At 47.3% G+C, this 19,501-nt stretch overlaps 1 protein-coding gene across 2 annotated transcripts in view; it reads right to left on the bottom strand.

The window, feature by feature from the left end:
• Pex14 (peroxisomal biogenesis factor 14) overlaps nucleotides 1–19,501 on the bottom strand; it is a 150,627-nt gene that overhangs the window by 6,389 nt on the left and 124,737 nt on the right. The window contains exons 5-6 of one of the 2 annotated variants that reach the window (XM_023699549.1): nucleotides 18,467–18,544; nucleotides 1,683–1,768 (exon numbers count right to left, since the gene is read on the bottom strand). In XM_023699549.1, coding sequence (XP_023555317.1) covers nucleotides 1,683–1,768; nucleotides 18,467–18,544 — 164 coding nt within the window. The remainder of the gene's footprint in view (nucleotides 1–1,682; nucleotides 1,769–18,466; nucleotides 18,545–19,501) is intronic. The other variant, XM_012516566.2, reaches the window with a different exon arrangement.

Raw genomic sequence — 19,501 nt, 5'->3', positions numbered from 1 at the left:
GGAGAAACTAAAGGAAAACCAACAACAGACACTGGGACCCCTGGCCCTTCCATGGGGTGACAGCGCATGGTTTTCCACTGGCTGATGAAGAGGTCGCCTCACTATCTCCTAAACTATGGGAAGGCAGAGTGTGAAGTGTCCGAAGGACTAGAAGGCAGGACAGAAGGAACTGCCTGACAGGACAGGAGAACACAGGACCAGACCAGGAGGAACACAAGCCAAGGAGGCAGCTGCAGGGCCACGGGCAGGGCAGAGCTGGAGGCCACCAGTTTGGGATCCAGTGGAGAGTAGGGACCACTGTGGAATGGGCAACACTGGGTGAGCATGGTGCAGCCTGCTGGTGTTGGGAGGCAGAACTTTGGGCCCCAGATAGAAGAAAAAGATGTAAACTTCTCCATTAAGGGTTGAGTAGAGGGGAAGGAAGAGGGCTCTCACAGGGGTTTGTGGGAGAAGTCATTTCAAGAACGCCTCCTAAGTGAAGCTGGTCATTTAGCATATGGAGAGGCACTTTCTATTTTGCAAAGTGCTTTTTAGCCACTGTGTGAGTTATTACCCACTACTGAGGCAAAACTCATCAAATGTAGCCTGATGTTTCAGGTGGAAAATTTCCTAGGGATGAAAGTCAAGAATCCCAACACAGACCATCTCTGGGTCGGAAGTGACAAGGGCAGGTGCACATTCCCAACCCAGCCTGAATCTGCCCCGATCTATAGAACGAGATGGCAGCTTCTTACCACCCTTCCTCTTTTTTTAAAGAACTATTACAGAAGTTCTAGAAATTCTTGGGCTACTTTTGGGACTGATCATTTAGGTGTCTCTCTTGTTTAGAAGCAGAGGTAGGAGACTTCCTCCATGGAAATGGGATGGCAGCCATGTGTCACCCAAACCCACGTGTCAAGCTCCATGGGACACTCATCTAAGAATTCCATGTCATGTCTTCCTGCCTGTTCCCATGATCTGAAAGTGGCACTGGCTCAGAGGGACAGGTCCTGGGACATTTTGCTTCAGGAATTCTGCACAGAAACTTCCAACTCCAGCAACAGATGTTACACCATTAGGTTCCCTCTTCCCCTCTCCTGTATAGGGAACTGAACCCAAGATCAGTAATGCTACAACTCTAGCACCCCCTTTCTTTTTAAAATTTTGAGATGGGATCTCTAAATTACCCAGGCTGGGCTCAAACGTGGAATCCTCCTGTCTCAGCCTCCTAGAATTATAGGTGGGATTACATGCACACCACCACACCTGGCTTGTCATTAGCTCTCCTACCAAGTCAAACACTAAAAATCTGAGAGTGCAAGGTTTAAACACATTTTATGTGCGAAAAGTTACAATGGCAAGGTTAGGAATTCATTTAGGGCCTTAAAAAAAAAAAAGCCACCAAAGCCAGGCACAGTGGCAGCAAAGGCTGCATAGCCAGCGGGTCCAGGTGCACACTCTTAACCACTGGGCCACTGCACCCCTCATGAGTTACACACCATCACTGTGTGTCAGGCACTGCTCAGAGGATCTGACCCCCACTGCCCACGAGTGCACCTACCACTCCCCCACCAACTGTGCCTACAGTCTGTGGGCACATCAGCATCCCACCTCTACCACCAAGTAAGCCCTGGACTGGGAGAAGGGACAGAAAGCCAGAAGGTGGCAGGACACAGCCCTGCACCCCCAGGGGCACAACTTACCTTGTACAGCTGGTGAAAGCCGAATGCAATTCCAGCCAAGATGATGGCCAAGGCACCGTAATCTCGCCACCGGGAACCTGGGGGGTCTTGGGGAAAAAATACAGAGTTAGGAGGTGGCTCGGCAACCTTCTCAACGTGAAGCACTGGCTCAGCTCTGTCCCTTCCTGTCTCCAGCTCCACAACCAACTTCCAGGTACCCAAGGCTGACTGCGCACTGCTGGGTGGAGGCGTCTGGCAGAGCCGAGTCCTCTCAGTCCAGGGGTCAGATGGCAGCGGCCACAGGAGACCTGCAGTCTATACTCAAGGAGCACACACCTGCAGGGCTGACAGGTGCACACTCTGCATACACACGCACATGCCCGCTGCACAGGGCAAGCCAGGGCCACACGCGCCACAGCAGGGTCTGTGTGAACCCCACCTCGAGGCACGAGTCTGCTGAGGCAATTTCAGAGAGCGAAAAGCCTATCAAATGGAAATGTGACTGGGCATGCTGGCACAGGCCTGTAAGCCTAGCTCTCTGGGAGGCTGAGGCAGGAAGATTAAAAGGTTGAGACCATCCCAGGCAACTCAGACACTTAAGTTTCAAAATAAAAACTATAAAAGGCTGGGGATGTTAGCTCAATGCAAAGGCCCTGGGTTCAATCCCTAGTAGGGGAAACAAAACCAAGACTGGGGACACACAAGTAGGGGAGAGGAGCCAGGGGTGGGTCAGGGGTCCCTGGAGGAAGCAGGGAGGCTAAAGTGCCAAGGAAAGTAGGCAGTCACTGGGTGTGAGGCGAGTACCCCAGGCAGGCCCTGAGCACCTGAGAACAGGCAGGGCCTGGGGGCACAGCTTCAGAGGCACTGAAGGGTCACCCAAGGGAGCATGCTCAGACTCTACATTTATTCATGTGCAAAAATTTACATTTATTCAAATATAGTAAGTCTTATGAACAACTGAGCTGTGAACTTCTGCAGATGCAAACAGACTCGTAGGCGCAAGCAGCAGGCAAGTCTCAGAAGTAGTCTCTTAAGTGATCCTTAAGCTGCAACAGCTCCAGCTGTGGGCCAAACCCCACCTTGCCCACTGCTGCCTCCTCCTGCTGATGACCCCTCCCAGTAGCACTTCTCTTGTCCACTGGCTCCCTGTGGTCCTGCCTGCCAGCTGCTCTATGTGCTGTACCACCATTCTGAGGGAGCTGAGGAGGTAAAAGTAGTTTATTTACAGGTTTGTATGTGTCCTGTCTTTTTATGCTTTATATTGTACATCTGTGTCAAAGGTGTGTAAGACTCACTTTGTCGAACTTACCAACAAATCTGACTTTGGGATGTTCTCCTAGAATGGATTCCTTCGTAAGTGGTAGACTCACTATACAGTCACATCCTCTTCTAGACCATCACCCTAACTCTAAATTTCATGCTCTGCTTTGGTTTTTCTGACAGGGTCTGGTATGTAGCCTGGGCAGGCCTTTGTTTCAGCAATCCTCCTGCCTCAGCCCCTGGAGTGCTGAGGTAGGCATGTGTCACTACACCGAGCCTGACTTCAGTTTCCTGCGGAACCACTGGCCCCAATCTCGCACGTCCAGCAACAGAGCCCTCCTTATGAGCTTCTCGTCCACGCAGCCCGCTCATGGTGCACTGGCAACACAGCTGTCAGTGATTTTATCCCATGAACTCTTCACCCAAGCCACAACCTCTTGCAGGTGAGACTTAACAAGGTTTCCACTAAACTAAGTGTTAACTGCAGACTTGTGAGACAGGAGTAGCAACAAAAATGATGACAGTTAAGAATGATGGTCCAGGGGCTGGTGAGATGGCTCAGTGGGCTAAAGCACCTACTTAGAACAAGCTTAGCAAAGCACAGGGACCGCGGTTCAATCCCCCAGCACCACATGCCAGCCAGCCCCGCCCCCTGGTGGGCTGAGCTGGCCACACACACACACACACACACATGCACGCACACACACACACACAAATAAATAAAATTTTTTTAAAAAATGATGGTCCATGCAAAAGTGAGGAAAAATTGTAGGCACCAAAATTCAGAAAATGTTTCTTTATTTCCTAAGAGTGTATCACACATATCCATTATATGAAGTACTAAATTGTGAAGATTCATATTAAGTACAACTACATGCGTGTGTTACCAAGTGTGTGCGTTATTCTTGAATCATGCCTGGTTCCCACTGGCCATTCGGCAACACGGCTCAAGTCCACCTGTCCCAGAGGTGTTTAGTACTTGTTCAAAGGAGCCCACTTGAGTATTTGCACAAACTTACAATGATCTATAGTCTCATTCATTTTAAGTATTAATGTCAATAATGTTATTCTTATGGAATTATGTATTAGTATTATTTTATAATTCCTTATGTCTGTCATATGTTACAACAAGTGTATTAAACGCATCTGCCTGGGATCTTAACTGGGGCTTATTTTTGGGAAAGGACTTTAATAAAGATCATGCTAGGGCTTATCTTCCAGTATGGTCTTATTTTCAAGGAAATATGGTAATGGCCTCAAAGCACAAGAGTGCAGATGCTGGCAATTTATTGCAAAAGAAATGCCCAAAATGCTTCTTTTAGAAGGTGAAAATTCCTAATATGGAGGCCAGCAAGATAGCTCAGCAGACTAAGTGCCTGCTTAGGCAAGTGCACGGACTGGGGTTTGATCCCTGGCACCACATGCCCTGCTGGCCCTACCCCTGGGTGTGGTGGCATATGCCTGTAATCCCAGCACTGGGGAGGCTGAAAACAGGAGGATCACTATGAGTCTGAGCTGTGTATTGAGACTCTGTTCCAAACACATTAAAAAAAAAAAAGAAAAGAAAAGAAATTCACAATGTGGAAAGAAAAAACGATACGCTGAGATTGCCAAAAATCAACAGTGCAAGCAGGGTGTGGTGGTGCACACCTATAATCCCAGCACTTGGGAGGCTGAGGCAGGAGGACTGCCCTAAGTTCAGACCCTGTCTCAATATATATGGTACAATAAAGTCTGAGAGTGAGACAATATTCACATAGCTTTACAGTGGGACACTGTCACGGTTTTGCTACTCTATGATTGGTCCTTACTCCTGCTTTGTTACTCTATGATTGGTCCTTACTCCTGCTTTACTACTCTATGATTGGTCCTTACTCCTGCTTTACTACTCTATGATTGGTCCTTACTCCTGCTGTGTTTAATTTCCCACTAGCCCTCATCACAGGTAAGCACAACAGTACTGGGGGCTGCATGATGATCCTTGCCTTTGGGCACACCTGGGGCTCCTGGAACACACACACACACACACACACACACACACACACACACACACACACCCTCTGCAGATGTGGGTCTGGCATTCCTGAGCACCACGGCTCCTGAGCCAGGGGACAGAAGGGCCTGCACTTCCTGAGCATGGTTCATGAAGCGCTTCTGTGCCAGGTCTGATCTGGGCTCACGGGGCACCTGCTCTCCTCCTCACACCCCAGAACTGCCATCCCCAGGCCACCTGGCCCAGCCCCCTCCCCCTGCCTGCTCCCAAAGCATCACCACAGGCAGGCACAGGACACTGCACCCAGCACCCGTGGTGGCCCCAGAACCCGCTGCAGTGCTGGTGCAAAGTTTCAAGGGAACAACAGTATCCTGACTCTCAAGAGGAGCAGCACAGCCTGCAATGCACAAGACCTCTACGGGGCAGGGTGACCTCAGCCCAGGAGGCAGAACCTCAAAAACTAGAACTAGAAATTGCGTTCCAACCAGCTACCCGCCTTCTGGGCATCTTCTCAAAGGAACTAAAGACATCATTTTATAGTGACCCATGCACACCCATGTTTATAGCAGCAAGGCAACAGTAAGGTACTACCCTGCCGTAGAGGATAAACCTGAATCATTCGCAAGAAAACACATACACCTTGAGACTGTAAACTTCTGTGAAGTAAATCAGACACACAAGTTTAAATATCTCAGGGTTTCTCCAGAGTGTGAATAAATTAAAGAGCAAATGCAAAAGGGGTCAAGAAACTGCAGGAGGGGGTTAAGCTCAACCCAGCTTCCTGATGAATGGGACCATCATGCGGTGCAAAATGTGCTAAGAGAAATAAGAATTGCTTTAAACAAGGAGGACAGGGGTCAGCAGTGCCTCACACCCCATGTCTGTAGATTCCATGTGGGATCATGGATCCCCCACATAGTTGGCACTGTTTCGGCCACAAAACTGTTGCAAACATATGACCTCTCCCAGCACTCCACTCCCAGTTTGGTTTGACATATTCTGAATAGGCTACACGCACGCATGCATGCACGCACACGTGCACACACACATAGGCTTAAACATCCAACAGCAGAAGTCAGTCACTACCAAAAGGCTTCCTCCACCACCAACAGCCATGCTAAAAGTTCCATGTTTACATTGCAGAGGATTTTTATGCAAGTATAAGGTGACAGAGGTGTACCTTATCTTCATTCTTTTCCCCCACTGCACTTTTCTCTACAGCTGTATACTATTCTACTCTGCCCAGACCCTGCTGAGGGCCACTGAGCTCAATCCGTCTCACATAGGGCAGTTCCCCCAAGGCCATCTGTAAGCCTAGGTGCTCCTGGGGTAGGGGTGAGCAGGACAATGAGCACTTGTAACTGGGGTGGCACCTCCCATCAGCAGCCCCACTGGCCATGCATGGGGTGCCTGTCTGCACAGCCCTGTCCACAATGCAGTCACAGGGCAGTCCCCACTGTTCAGTGGTGGGAAAAGGGGCTGCTCTCTGATTTTCATCTGCACTGAGCTTATTTCAAGTGAGGGCTGAGTGCCTTCTCCTCTGTATTTCCTTCTTAGTATGCTAGATTTTTTTCCCTTTTCCCTTTTGAGAGACTTTTTGTATAGCAGGGACATTAGCCCTTCATACTTCTGGTGAATTTTTCTTTGGGTTCTGCTTGTGGTCTTTCGTGGTGGGCAGTTTTTATGTTTACATTCACATCTCAATCTACTCCTGCAGGCTTTAAGTTTGTGTTGTGGGCAGCAAGGACACCCCAGTCCTTCCCAAGCAATTGTGCATCTTCATCTAGAAAATGACCTTGGCAGGGGGAGCACATGTCACCTGTTGTGGACAGCATGGCTCAGTAAAGAGGCAGTACAGGGGTCATCAAAGAAGGCGGTTCCTGCACCCCAACTCAGGGCCTGGAGCTCACGAGTATACTCGGTCCTCTTTCTCCTCTCCTGGTCAGCTTTGCTCTGTGTGCAGACACAGACACAGTACCTAGCGCAAGCTCACGTGAGGACAACAAAGGGAAGGCAGCGTGACTTTCACTTTGAGAAGGCTGTGTCTGCACCACACCTGTCCATGCAGCCCCAGTCCTCTGAGGACTCTCCAGAGCGGGCCTGCACCCCAGGTCCCTTGGCTGCTGATTCTCTGATGCCCACTAACTCTGCTGGACCCCCAGAGAGCCCCACAGCACTACATGCCACAGCAGTGCTTCCTGCGTCGAAGCCAAAGCCGCGCTGAGCTGCAGCTCCTGCACAGGGGCCAGGCCACCCGCTGCCACGCCTTCCCAGCTCTGCCCTCCTGAGAAGCTGAGAAACACCTGTGGTTCCTGCCCACGCACCCTTCACCCCTCACTGCTGCCGCACTCTTGCCGGCTCTTGCTAAGAACATTTTATTGCCCTCTGGTTTTCATTATTAATGAAAAGGGACCAGAATGATCTTTCCTAAAGTTCAGAGAGTCTATAAAGACAAGAAGCTGAAATGCCATTTTACTCGTTCTGGAGATGTGTGATACAATTCTGTCTTGTGGCAAAATGAAGAGGAAAACTTGGATGGAAATGACTCTTCACTCTGTGGCTTCCGAGGGTAACAGAGGGCACCCACAAATCACTGTCCAGGAACCCCCAACTGGCCTCAGCCACCTGGCTTCCACTCCTGCCCACTCTGGAGCTGGGTACTGGAAGTCCAGAGCAGGGTTCCAGGGCAGCAGGCTCTCCTGCCTCTCGCCTCCCTAGTACCCAGGCAGAACCCAGCCCAGAATGAGGGAAGCAGGAGGACCGAGCTATTGAAAAGCTGCTCGGGTTCCTGCTCAATGTTGCCTGCAGGCAGACCAGGCACACGAAGAGTGAGGGTCAATGAAGCTGGGCCCCAGCCCAGCCAAGTGGCTACTGGGCAGCACAGACCACCAACCACAGAACCAGGGACAGCAACCCCTCACCCTCCCAGGACTGAGACATCCGCAGCACTCCCCTCACAGGCTTAGCAGCAGCTGGCTGAAGGGCACAGCTCTCCACCAACGTCACGTCATGTCCCTGGTGTCTCATGAAGGACAAGGGACAGCCGACTGTGGCAATGATGACCGCCCTACACACTAAGCATGTCTGGGATTGCTGTGCTGTGGGCTGCATCGAGGTGGGAAGAGTGCTGTGGGGTGAGGCAGGGAGGGCTCTTCAGAAGCCCTTGGCTCCCTTGACCTCCTGGGCAGCCCAGGCTCTGAGGCCACAGTGGCACTGCCAGGCTGGGAGGGGGCTGTGTCCCCACAGCTCCTAACTGCTCACAGAAGCCAGCAATGCTCAACTTCAACTTTTCCGTAACAATTTCCTTTAACTTTGAGCTCCATTAATCAAGACATTCTCCCTTAGCAGACAAGAACAGACGGGGGGGGGGGGGGAGAGGCACACATGGGGTCAAGAATGGCACTGCCATGGCAGTAGGGCCATAAAATTAGTTGCCATCTCTCTGGCAGCACTGCGTAGCCATAGTCCAGCACTGAAAGCTGCCATGGGATCACCCTGAAGAGATGTACTCCAGTGCAAGTGACCAGTGGAGGATGAAATGTCACATCCTCAAGAGAGGCTGGCAGCCCAGGCCTGGGCAGGGCAGCAGCACTGGCAAGGCACAGTGGTCCCCTTGTCACTGCCCACAGTGGCGGGCCTGGCTCCTCGAGGCAGCCACTTTTGCTAGATGCCATCCTGAAACTTAGACAGGAAGGCAGCCTCCTTCATTGCAGCTGCTGGACAGATACCAGTCCACAAATCAGTTCCATGCTACAGCATGGAGGTACTGGGCCCACAGAGGTGCCAGGCAGGCAGGGCACTCAGAGGGACATGGTTGGAGGTAGTTGCAGGCCTCAGAAGGACCAAGCAAAGGACGCAGGGCAGAGACCAGCAATAGACCAGCATGCTGTAGGCACAAGCTGTGGGGGAGCAGCCAGCAAAGGCCCAACAATCACCTAATGAACTACAAAGGGACACCCTGTGACTGGACAGTCTTGTCTGTCTGTGTGCTGTGATGCTACCAGTGGTGTCATCATTAGGCAGAAAGGACACTGAGCAGCGTATCCATATCCCCTTCTCCACACAGTAAAAAACATAAACCCTTAGCCAGGTATGGTGGCATGTGTTTACAATCCCAGCACTCAGGAAGCTGAGGCAGAAGGATCGTTGTGCATTCATGGCCAGCCTGAACTATATAGTAAAATTCTGTCCGGGGGGGGAAAAAAAAAAAAAGTAAAAAGAAAAAGAGCCCTGGCCTGGTATATAGCTCTATGCTAGAGCACTTCCTAGGATGTGTTAGGCCTCAGATTTAACCCCAGCACTGAAAAAAACAAGACTGAAGCCAGATGCAGTGCCAAAGGCCTGTCCTCCCAACTACTCCAGAGGCTGAGGCAAGAGAGTTGCTTGAGCCCAAGAATTTGACACCAGCCTGGGCAACATAGAGATCCTGCCCAAAAAAAAAAAAAAAGAGGCTGAATGTATAGTTAAATGGCCAAGAACTTGTCTACAAGGAGGCCTGCTGGTTAGCTCAGCTGTTTAAGCGCCTGCTCATGTGAACACAGGCATAGGATACTGCAGTTCGATCCCCACCTCTACCTGCCTTAAGGCCCCATCCTTAAGGCAGCCTGAGCCAACAAACAAAGCAAAATAAAACAAACAAACAAAAAACCTGACTAAAAAAGAAAGAAAAACCAAAACCAAACAAGAATTTGTCTACCATCTGCAAGGGTCTGAGTTTAATTCCCAGTACTCACCCACCCCCTGCCCCAAAAAAAGAAAAAAAAAAAAAAAAAAAAAAAAAAACAGAAAAGAAAGGAAAGAAAAGTTCTAGCTAAGCTGTTAGGAATTAAGAAGAGTGAACTGATTTTCAACAAAGATATCAACATAATTCTGTTGGGAAACCTGTCTATACTCAGGAAGCCGAGGCAAGAGGATGGCTGTGAGTTCAAGGCCAGCTTGGGCTACAAAGTGAGCTCAAGGCCAGCTTGCACTGCATAGCAAGACCCTGTCTCCAAAAGAAAAAGAAAGGAATATGGAGCAACTGGAATGCTCATACACTGCTAAAGAACATTTGGAAGCATTTCCACCCCTTTGGAAGTAGTGTGAGAATTTCTTACAATGATAAACACACTTCACACATGACCAGGTCAGCCTTTCCTAGGTGGTTACTCACAAAAAATGAAAGCAGGTGTACACAAAAAAAGCCTGCACACAAGTATTCCTAGAACCTTTACAATCACAGCCACCAACAGGAAGAAGCCAAAGAGATACCAGCTAGATGGTCTATGTGTCTGTGTGTGGAGAAGGGGCTGGCCAACTGCCCACAGGCCAGATCCCATCTCCACCTCCTCACACAACCCAAGCTACACAGGCTGTGCTGAAAAGCTGTACTGGGGAAAGGGAAAAGAAGAGGAAAATAGGGAAGGAAAAGGAGGAGAAGGTGGGGGAGAGAAAAAAAAAGTTAAACACCCCCAAAATTCAATGGTACAAGACAGATATTTTCATTCCAGACAGGGGGATACAAAGGTTTTGTTGGTTTGGTTTGGTTTGGCTTGGCTTGGCTTGGTTTTTGCAGTACCAGGACTCAAATTCAGGACCTTCTGCTTGCCAGGCAGGTGCTTATGCCACTCAGCTATATCCCTGGCCCAGGGGGATACAAAGCAATGGAACCAAAAGCAAGGCCAAAATCCATGATGGCAAACGTTGTCCTGTAGTGCCATGTGCAGCATATGAGGCAATCTGTGGTGAGATGTGAACTCCAAAGGGTTTGTGTGGCTTCCATGACTTATTTCTTGGGCCTGTTCTGCTCCCTCCTTGTAGTTTTCCTCAGATAATTCGTGTTCCTAGCTTCTCTGAACTTCTGGGGTCTCTGTTGTACCTTCAGTTTCACACACTGCCCACTCAGAGGCACACTGCCTGTCCTCCCAGGCCTTCTGAAATCTGGGTGAAACCTTTCTGACCTCTCAACTCTTGCATTCTGCATGCACCTAAAATCAGTGCCATGTAGATGATGCCAAGGTCTGCTGCCAGCTGGAGCAGTAACCAGGCTTCTCTCCTTCTTGGCTGTAGGGGTCAAGTGCTTGGATCACTGGGCACTCTGAGTCCAATTATAAGGAACCAATTCTCTAGGCCACCGTTCTGGTACATGGTTCTCTGGGGGTTTCTCAAAGCAGAGTCCTTCACTTTTGCAATTTTGAGAATTTGATTTCACTTTATAGTGCAAGAGTAAATGCTTAGTTACTCTTCTTGTTACTCAGACAAAATACCTGACACTCAAAAGGAGGAAAATTTTATTTGGCTCATAGTTTGTAGAGGTTTCAGTTCATAATCAACTGGCTCCAAAATAGGGTGGCTTGGCAGTTAGCTATCACAGGGGAGAATATTTCCTGGTGGCAAACTGTAGAAAAGCAACAAGAAAAAGAGAAAGGACAAGCTTCTTTCTGCCCCTTATATTATAATCAGTCTACTTGCCCTTGGGTGGGTGTAGTACTCATACCCTTAATCCCCAGCATTGGACCATGAATCAATTACAAAATCTGGATTCAGCCATCTCTGAAAAGCCCACCCTCATAACTGCTTGAGGATTTAGGGGGATATCTAGACACAACCATAACAAAAACAGAGACTAAATCCATGTATACATGGTTAACTGATGTTTTATAAAAAGACAAGAAAACTCAATGGGAAAGGATACGTTTTTGAAAATAAGGTTTTGGCACAACAGGATTGCTACAGGGAGAAAAATTAAATTTGATTTCACTTTATACTGCATGGAAAATTAACGAGTCTGGATCGCAGACTGGTCTCCATGGAAGGTAAAACCTGTGAAAGGTGTAACTCAGAGTGAAGCGCTCTCCTAACATGCACCAGGCCCTCAGTTCAATCCCCAGCCCTAGAAAACAACAACAAAACTAACACCACAAAATTTTTCTCAAGAAGAAAACACAAGACAGTCTTTCTTTCCAATCCTGAAATAGACAAAGTCTTCTTAGATAGGACATATAAACCATGAACTGTAAAATAAAAACAAAAGATAAATGCAGGCTATCAAAATCTTCCACCTTCTTTTCAAAAGGCAACATTAAAAAACAAAATACCTTTTTCCCCTCACTAAGGTGGCACCAAAAACAATGAAAACTCCTGCAAGACCCAAACCTGATGCCAAAAATGAAAGCAGAGACTCAAAACCAGAATACATAAGAACCTCTTGTCAGGTAGTTAAAAAAAAAAAAAAAGAAAGAAAGAAAAAGAAAGAAAGCACCAGACAGGTAGCTGGAACAGACATGCCACAGAGGAAAGTGTGCAGACAAGCCATGAGCAAATGGAGGCCCAGCCTGGTAGGTCATCCCGGAGTAGTGGGTCTAAGTCATCAGGAAGCCTCAGGACCCACATGCTGAAGCTGCTCAAGCAGGAAGCACTGAGAACAGCAGCTGTTGGTGGGGAGCCAGACTACAGAACTATAACTGCTGGTGGGAGGGCAAAAGGGCCACTTTGGAAAACCGTTTAGCAGCTTCTCACGTAGTGAATCATACTTTACATATCAAACCCAGCAATTCTATGCCTAGGCATTCACCTAATAGAAATAAAAGGATATTCAAAGAGTTGTACATGAGCTAGGTGTAGTGGCTCACACCTATAATCTCAGAATTCTGGAAAGCTGAGGCAGGAAGATTCCAAATTTGAGTCCTGTCTGAGTAGTTAAAAGTAGCTTATGGAAATCCTAGCTCAAAAAAAAAAAAAAAAAAAAAAAAACACACATAAAAAAGGGGCTGGGATGTATATAGCTCAGTATGAAGGTCCTGGGTTCAATCTCTAGTACCAAGGAAAAAAAAAAAAATCTTATAGGCAAATGTTCATAGGAATGTTTTTCTTTATAGATCAAAACTAGGCATAATAGAGTCCATCAGCTGGTATGTGGATAAACAATGGTATGGCCACATAATAGATGTGGGAGGAAGGAAGTTCTGATATGCACAGCAACTTGAAAGAATCTCAACAATGTTGTGTTGGCAAAAGAAGCCAGTCACAAAGGAGTACACACAGTATGATCCCACTTCTACCCACCCTGGAAGGAGCACTCTCATAGGTAATGAGAGCAGGCAGAGCCATGGGTGCCCTGGGGGGGGGGGGCTGACTGGAACTGGGCACACAGGAGCCTTCTGGGAGGTCGGGAATGTGATGCAATGACAGTTACATGACTACATGGGAGTACACACATGTCTAACTCAATGGTAGAATAACAATTAATTTGGGCTGGCCAAATAGTTTAGCAGATTAAAGAGACTGCATGCAGCGCAGGGGCTGGGGGTTCAATCCCCAGGCTTGCCATGCCACTCCCGCCCCCAGGGCATGCTAAAACTGCAATTGAGACTGGGTGTGGTGGCGCACACCTGTAATCCCAGCTCTTGGGAGGCTGTAAACAGGAGGTACACTAAGTCAGATCTAGTAGTGAGACCCTGAACACCCTGTAGACCCTTCCCTGAAATCCAGAAGAAAAAAAAAAAAAAAAACCACGATGTACTTCATTTTATGTAAATTATACCTTGATAAAATGGTTCTAAAAAAAGGAAAAAGTCTGTTTAGTTTTTTTTTTTAAAGAAAGGAGTTCACAGATATCAGTGGTGGATGACACCAGCACCACAAAGTGTGCGTGCTCAGGTCTCCACACAGCAGATGAGGGGGAGAGAAAAGGGAAGGTCTGGATTCTCTTTTTCTTTTTGAGAGAGAGTCTTGCTATGCAGCTCAGCTGTGAGCTCACTCTGTAGCCTAGGGTGGTCTGTAACTCACAACATTCTTCCTGCCTCAGCCTCCCAAGTACTGGGAAGGAGATCTGGATTCTAATGCTGCTTTGCAAGACACACCATGAAAGATCTGACTCAGAAGAGAATAGTTTAATATTTATATGATATGACAAAGAAGAAAATTAGCAATCCTAACCCCATCTAATTTACCAGCTAAAACTTTCTGAACATCACTGTAGCCAGCCATGTAGTTTATACCTAATGTCCCTCCAAAGCCTCGTGTGATCTTCAGCAGGGCTGTTCAAAGGTAACTGGATTATGAGGACTTGCAATTGACTTGCTGCTAGGAGGTGGGACTGGGTAGGAAGAAGTGGTTACTGGGGGCATGACCTGGAGGGATCTTCCCCTTTGATTCACTCCGCTTCCTGTCCACCACAGTGTGAGCAGCTTTCCTCCACCCAGACGCTTTGTGCTGCTCAGCCCTGCAGCCAGCCAACTGTGAACTGAAACCTTTATAAACAGTGAGTAAAAAAAAAAAAAAAAACCTCTCCTGGGCCAGCGACAGAGCTCAGCAGATTAAGCGCCTACTTAGGCAAGCACAGGGACCAGGGTTCGATCTCCTGTCCCACATGCTGCACCAGCCCTGCCCTCAGGGTGCACTGAGCCACCCATGGAGTCCAGGCATGGTGGCACATGCCTGTAATCCCAGCACTGGGGTGGGTGAGTCTGAGCTACGTAGTGAGACCCTGTACCAAATACATAAAAATTTAAAATAATAAATAAATAAAATAAACCTCTCCTCTAAGTGGTGGGTTCATGTATTCTGTCCCAGTGACAAGGAACATGACTAATGCCATCACCCTGAACTTAGTTTATCTGAGCTCACACTTTCAGCTAAAAAGCTGAGAACATGCTCCTACAGATCAGGACTATACTTCCCAGCCCTCCTTGCAGACAGGCCACGCCAACTGATGGGGCCAAAGTGCAAGTCACACAGGCAAATTCCAGAACATGACCTCAAAAGGCAGCCTGCTCTCTCTTTCTTTCTGCTCCTTCTCACTGGCAAGATGGCTGAAGAACAGCTGGAGGTGGAACAGGAAGGGTGGACCAAAGATGGGTTCCAGCCAGCTGTCAAGGATGCAAAGCACCAGGGAAAACTCTAGGGCAGTGCTGGAGAAGCTTTTGGAGTGTTCAGTGCTAACAACCTGTTATGACACACTTGCTATGGGTTTGCCACCACTTCTCTAGGGCCTCCATGCTGACCTGGATGCCTGACCTTTACGTAACAGAAAAATTCTTCTCTTTTCTTAGGTCCAGATACTTACTGACCTTCAAGGCCAGTTTAAGTCCCACTCCCTCTGGAAGCCTTGCCTAAGATATCATTCTGGAACTTCTTTTGTTCTTCCTAAATTCTGTGCCGGAGTCTCTTCTCAACACAGCACACAAGAGAGCATGGGTTAGTCTACTCGGCCCTTCCTCAGGCAACAGACTCCTCTCTCATTAAACAGAAGCTCCTGGAAGCAAGGCTGGTGCCCTACTTCCCCCCACAGGATGGCCTGTGAGGGCTGAGGGTTGGGTACACAGAAAGTCCCATAATGGGCTTCCAGGGCTGCTGGCCCACTCTAATGCTTTATAGGAGAGCCTTGCAATTCTCAAACACATTTCTACCACCACTTATCCATTCAAGCAGCATTCTGGAACACCTGCTAAGTCAGAGTCTTAAGACATTAAATTAAAAAAAAAAAAAAAAGCCTCAGAACCACAGTTAATGGGGAAGACACTGAAATAACATTTAAGTATAATGTCGTGGGAGCCAGGGCTGAGAGACGTGGGCAGACGTACAAGGGGAGCCCACAGCTGACCCGACCTGGACAAACAGCAAGGAGGGTCAGGCAAAAACACGAGGAGTCTGGTACACCTTACATATGTGTAATACATACAAGTGATTTTAACACTGGTTTTAAGAATTATATGGTTAGATAGGTAACAGCTTCAAAAATAATCAGGTGCCATGTTCCCACATCTGGGTGTCCTTTGTGAGGCTGATGACAGCTGCCTCCCTCTGCTCCAGCTCTGACCCGCACACCGCTGGGTCTGCATGCACCTGTCTTGACGATCTGCTCACTGTAACTGCCATCCCAGGCTCCCCGGCGTTGCTGCTCTGCCTTACCACACTGCCTGCGGGGCTTCCCTGCCTTTCCCTGCTGGACTGGAGCAACTACAGAGCAAAGAGAGCTCCCTTCCCTCTCTCTTACTCCCTGCCTACGACATTTTGCTCTACCATGGACACCCTGCCCTTGCCACCTGGCACTTCCAGTACAAGCCAAAAGCAATACAGCCCCTCAATCATGAATGAGAATCCCTAAACTGGGAGTCAAAAAAGCTTTAGAAGCTGATGGTCTCAAGGATGAGTCACAGTACTGGAAAGATGGCTATTTCACCTCGTTAATAGTTCCACCCCAGGGGTCCAGCACAGAGCCTGGCATACAGCAGGCATTCAATAATAAATGCTAGCTCCATGAGCTAAAATAATCAGGATAAGTACATGGTGTTAAACGTGGCTGTGAAAGAAGCAAACTGAGAAAGACTCGCTCAAGATTGTGAATCAAATGGTCCAAAGCCTTTCAGCAGCCTCAAAATTTACATCCCATTTTACAAAGAACAGATGAAACCCTAGGTCAGGCTATGAAAGGGTCTAAATTGTCTATCAAAGATGGCAGCAGGGAGCTAGTCAAGCCTAAGGAAGAAATTGCTACCCTACCAGATTCACAGTGGCCCTGCTTATAACCAAAGCTCCTTGCTGCTTATCTCTCTGGGAGCAAAGAATAATCAGCGGGGCATGAATCACTTAGGCCAGCCTTTAGCAGGTCTCTGTGTCTAGGACCAGGCTAGAGTGACAAACACACTAGAAACCACTCGAAGTCAAACCAAAAGGTAAAACAGAGAATGTCAAATCTCTCAAATCACAGCCTGATTTCTCCTGAATTTTATCAGACTCTCGCTGAAGCTGAGAACTCTGGTTTATTCTCATACCAGATGATACGACACTTCCACAGTGTCAACCTCCTGCCACTTTCACAAAGCCTCCCTGACTCCCTTAACCCACATTAATTTTTCTCTTTTCTATAATCTTGTGGAATTTCTTATCCGTATAATTAATTTTGGCATTGTATCACAGTGTCTTATATTATTATCTTTTTCCTACGAGTTTATCTTATCTTTCCCAGAGAATTTGCAAGATTCTTAAAGATCATGTTAGAATCTCTTGCAGGACAGTGCTGAGCATCTACAGGGGCTTGATAAACACAAGGAACTGAACTGGCGCTGTTCAAGCAGGTCTCTGTGTGCTCCTCACTGACACTAGCGGCCCCCTACATCTCAAGGTCAGCCACAGCCATCAAAAAGCACAGATACCAGCAAAGGTCTCAGCAGTACGTCTGCGCCAGCAGCAAGGTCTTGGACAAACTACCGTGCCCTGATGCAGGAGCACGTGGGCCTGGGCCCAGGGAATCCCATTTTCTAGGCGTGGCTCAGAGCTGGAATGTCTTTAAAAAGCCAAGAAACAGGAAGGAAAGGGCTGCCGGGACTTCGATGTAAAATGGGCAGGAACACACATGAGCAGAGCCCATAAATCCCTCCTGGATGCAGACAATGCCGCAGAGATAAGCATGCAGATTACACACCTACTTCAGAAACTCCCCTGAGTTTGCTTGTAATTAAGGGGGTTAGAAAGGTAAAAAAAAAATATATAAACCCAATTAATCATTTAAATATTTAAAGTCAGATTTTTCCTCACTCCAGGATTAGTATATTTCATAACGCCAGCAGCCGACAGCCCTGGTTTTTACTGGGGTTCATTTCAGAGCATGTTTAAACTAGTCAGATTGAGTGATGCTTCCAGCAACTAATCGCATGTCAAATAAAAGATATTTTATGTAATAAATTACCGCTACAAGTAATTCAAATGTCATTTATCAGTTTTATTATCAGTCAGGCAAAGTCTTGTTTCTCTATATTAATCAAAATCAAGCTTTTTTTTTTTTTTTGAGCAGTTTTGACACCTCTTGGCAAAAGTACAGAAGTGAAAAGGCACAGTCGCCCCCAAAGCTGGAGCAGCAGAGTAACGGTGCTCAAAATACGAAGTTCTGAGGTGACAACTGAAAATTTCAGGTATTTCAATGTGCCATTCCCAGTGTTTTTATACAAATGTCAGGCAGAAGTCTGTTTCTAAGAAGATGTATGTTATTTTTAGGGCTAGGAGACTCAGAAACCCTCCTACCTAAATACATCCAGAATAAGGCTTTTCCTCAGCATGATCTGCATGGTCTGCAGGACTGAACACCCTGCTGCCCACCCCATTCTCTTGCCTAAGAAAGACTACTGACTCAACCCTTTGTGCCCTGGACAGCAGGTAAGCACATGCCATTTAGCCAACTCTGACCAACGAGAATAATTCGTTCTGAGGAAGAAGTTTCTAAGTAGCCGAGAGACCTGTTTGGTATTAAGCCATGGGAGGAAACAGCTGGAACAGAACAGATGTGCTTCTTAGAAAATTCCGCACCCCAGCTGCCACTGCCTATCCTCAACAAATCCCATTAAACGGCTGGGCCTAGGGACACAACTCAGGAAAGAGGGTGGAGACAGTCTTTGCTCAAAAAGAAGCGTATAAAGTAGGTTTAGGGCCAAAGCAAACACAAGAGGCCGAAATACTGTTGACCAGGAAGGAGAAACAAAATCTCATGCTGACAAGCAGTAGTTAATGAGTGCCTCAGGAGCCCAAACACAGGCCTGCCACAGAAGCACTGATCCTGTGTCCAAAGAGGTCACAATACCTGTGGGCTTCTTAGGCAAGGCACTGATGAGCGAGACCCTTGGGCACAGGTGCCCCGGCCTCACCCACTCAGCTCTATCTGGAGAGCAAAAGAAGGAGACATTTAAATATTTGTGATACACAAAGCAGATGCCAACCCAGCACCCTGCCCTGCAGGCTCCCATGGGCCACACACCCAGCTGTGGCAGGGCCACACAACAACCACTGAGAGATACAAGAAAGACGACTTCAGACCTTGTGTTCAGGGACCAAAATGAATCTCTCATTTTAAAAATACCTTTTAAACCTGGCATCTAACACTGTTTTATATCATTTTTTAAAAAAATAAAACTTCTGAGATAGACAATTAAAATGAAGACAATTACAGAAAAAGCATTTTGAAAGATAATAGAGCTAATGCTGCTTACAATACAGCAACAAAACTGAGCTACTTTCCATAGCTCTGGAATCAATTTTAACCTTTGTTGACTTTCTATAAGTGGTTTAAAGAAGAGGTTCTGCCTGTACTTTAGAGGTATACATTTATTAGCACATTTACTGCAATAGTAGTTTTTATTTAAAAAACAACAAAAACCCTCTTAGATCATGATCTTATGTAATAATCAAAAGTTACTTTCAAAAAGGTTCTTCACGTTGAATCTGAAGTTCTTTAACAAGCTGCCACATGAATATACTTTCACAGCCAGGCTGAGAGAGGGAACAGAGGAAAGGCTGACCTCAGAATAGTAACTTTAAACACTAAAATTAGGAGATGAGTGACTCCTGTGAGTGAAGAACAATGAACCAAGCTCTCAGACATTCGCGCCGTTATTGGGAAGCAGTTCATTCAAAGCACTGGCGTAAGAAGATGGGAACAGGCCAATCCTAGCTTTATAGTTTTTTGCACATTACCAAAATATTTGAAACAATACACTGCCTCATTTATTCTGGTCCTTTGACCTTGGTCATACACTTAAAAGCTTGTGTAGAAGCAGCTTTGGGTGTGTCTTTAGGGAAAATCCAAGAGCTTTCTGTTCAAAATGGGAGAAAAGCTGCT

The sequence above is a fragment of the Octodon degus genome, unplaced genomic scaffold (genome assembly GCF_000260255.1).
Source record: "Octodon degus isolate 3935 unplaced genomic scaffold, OctDeg1.0 scaffold00113, whole genome shotgun sequence".
NCBI classification, from domain to species: domain Eukaryota; kingdom Metazoa; phylum Chordata; class Mammalia; order Rodentia; family Octodontidae; genus Octodon; species Octodon degus.
The sequence above is the reverse complement of the archived record's forward strand: the minus strand, read 5'-3'. Positions and strand labels throughout refer to the sequence as shown.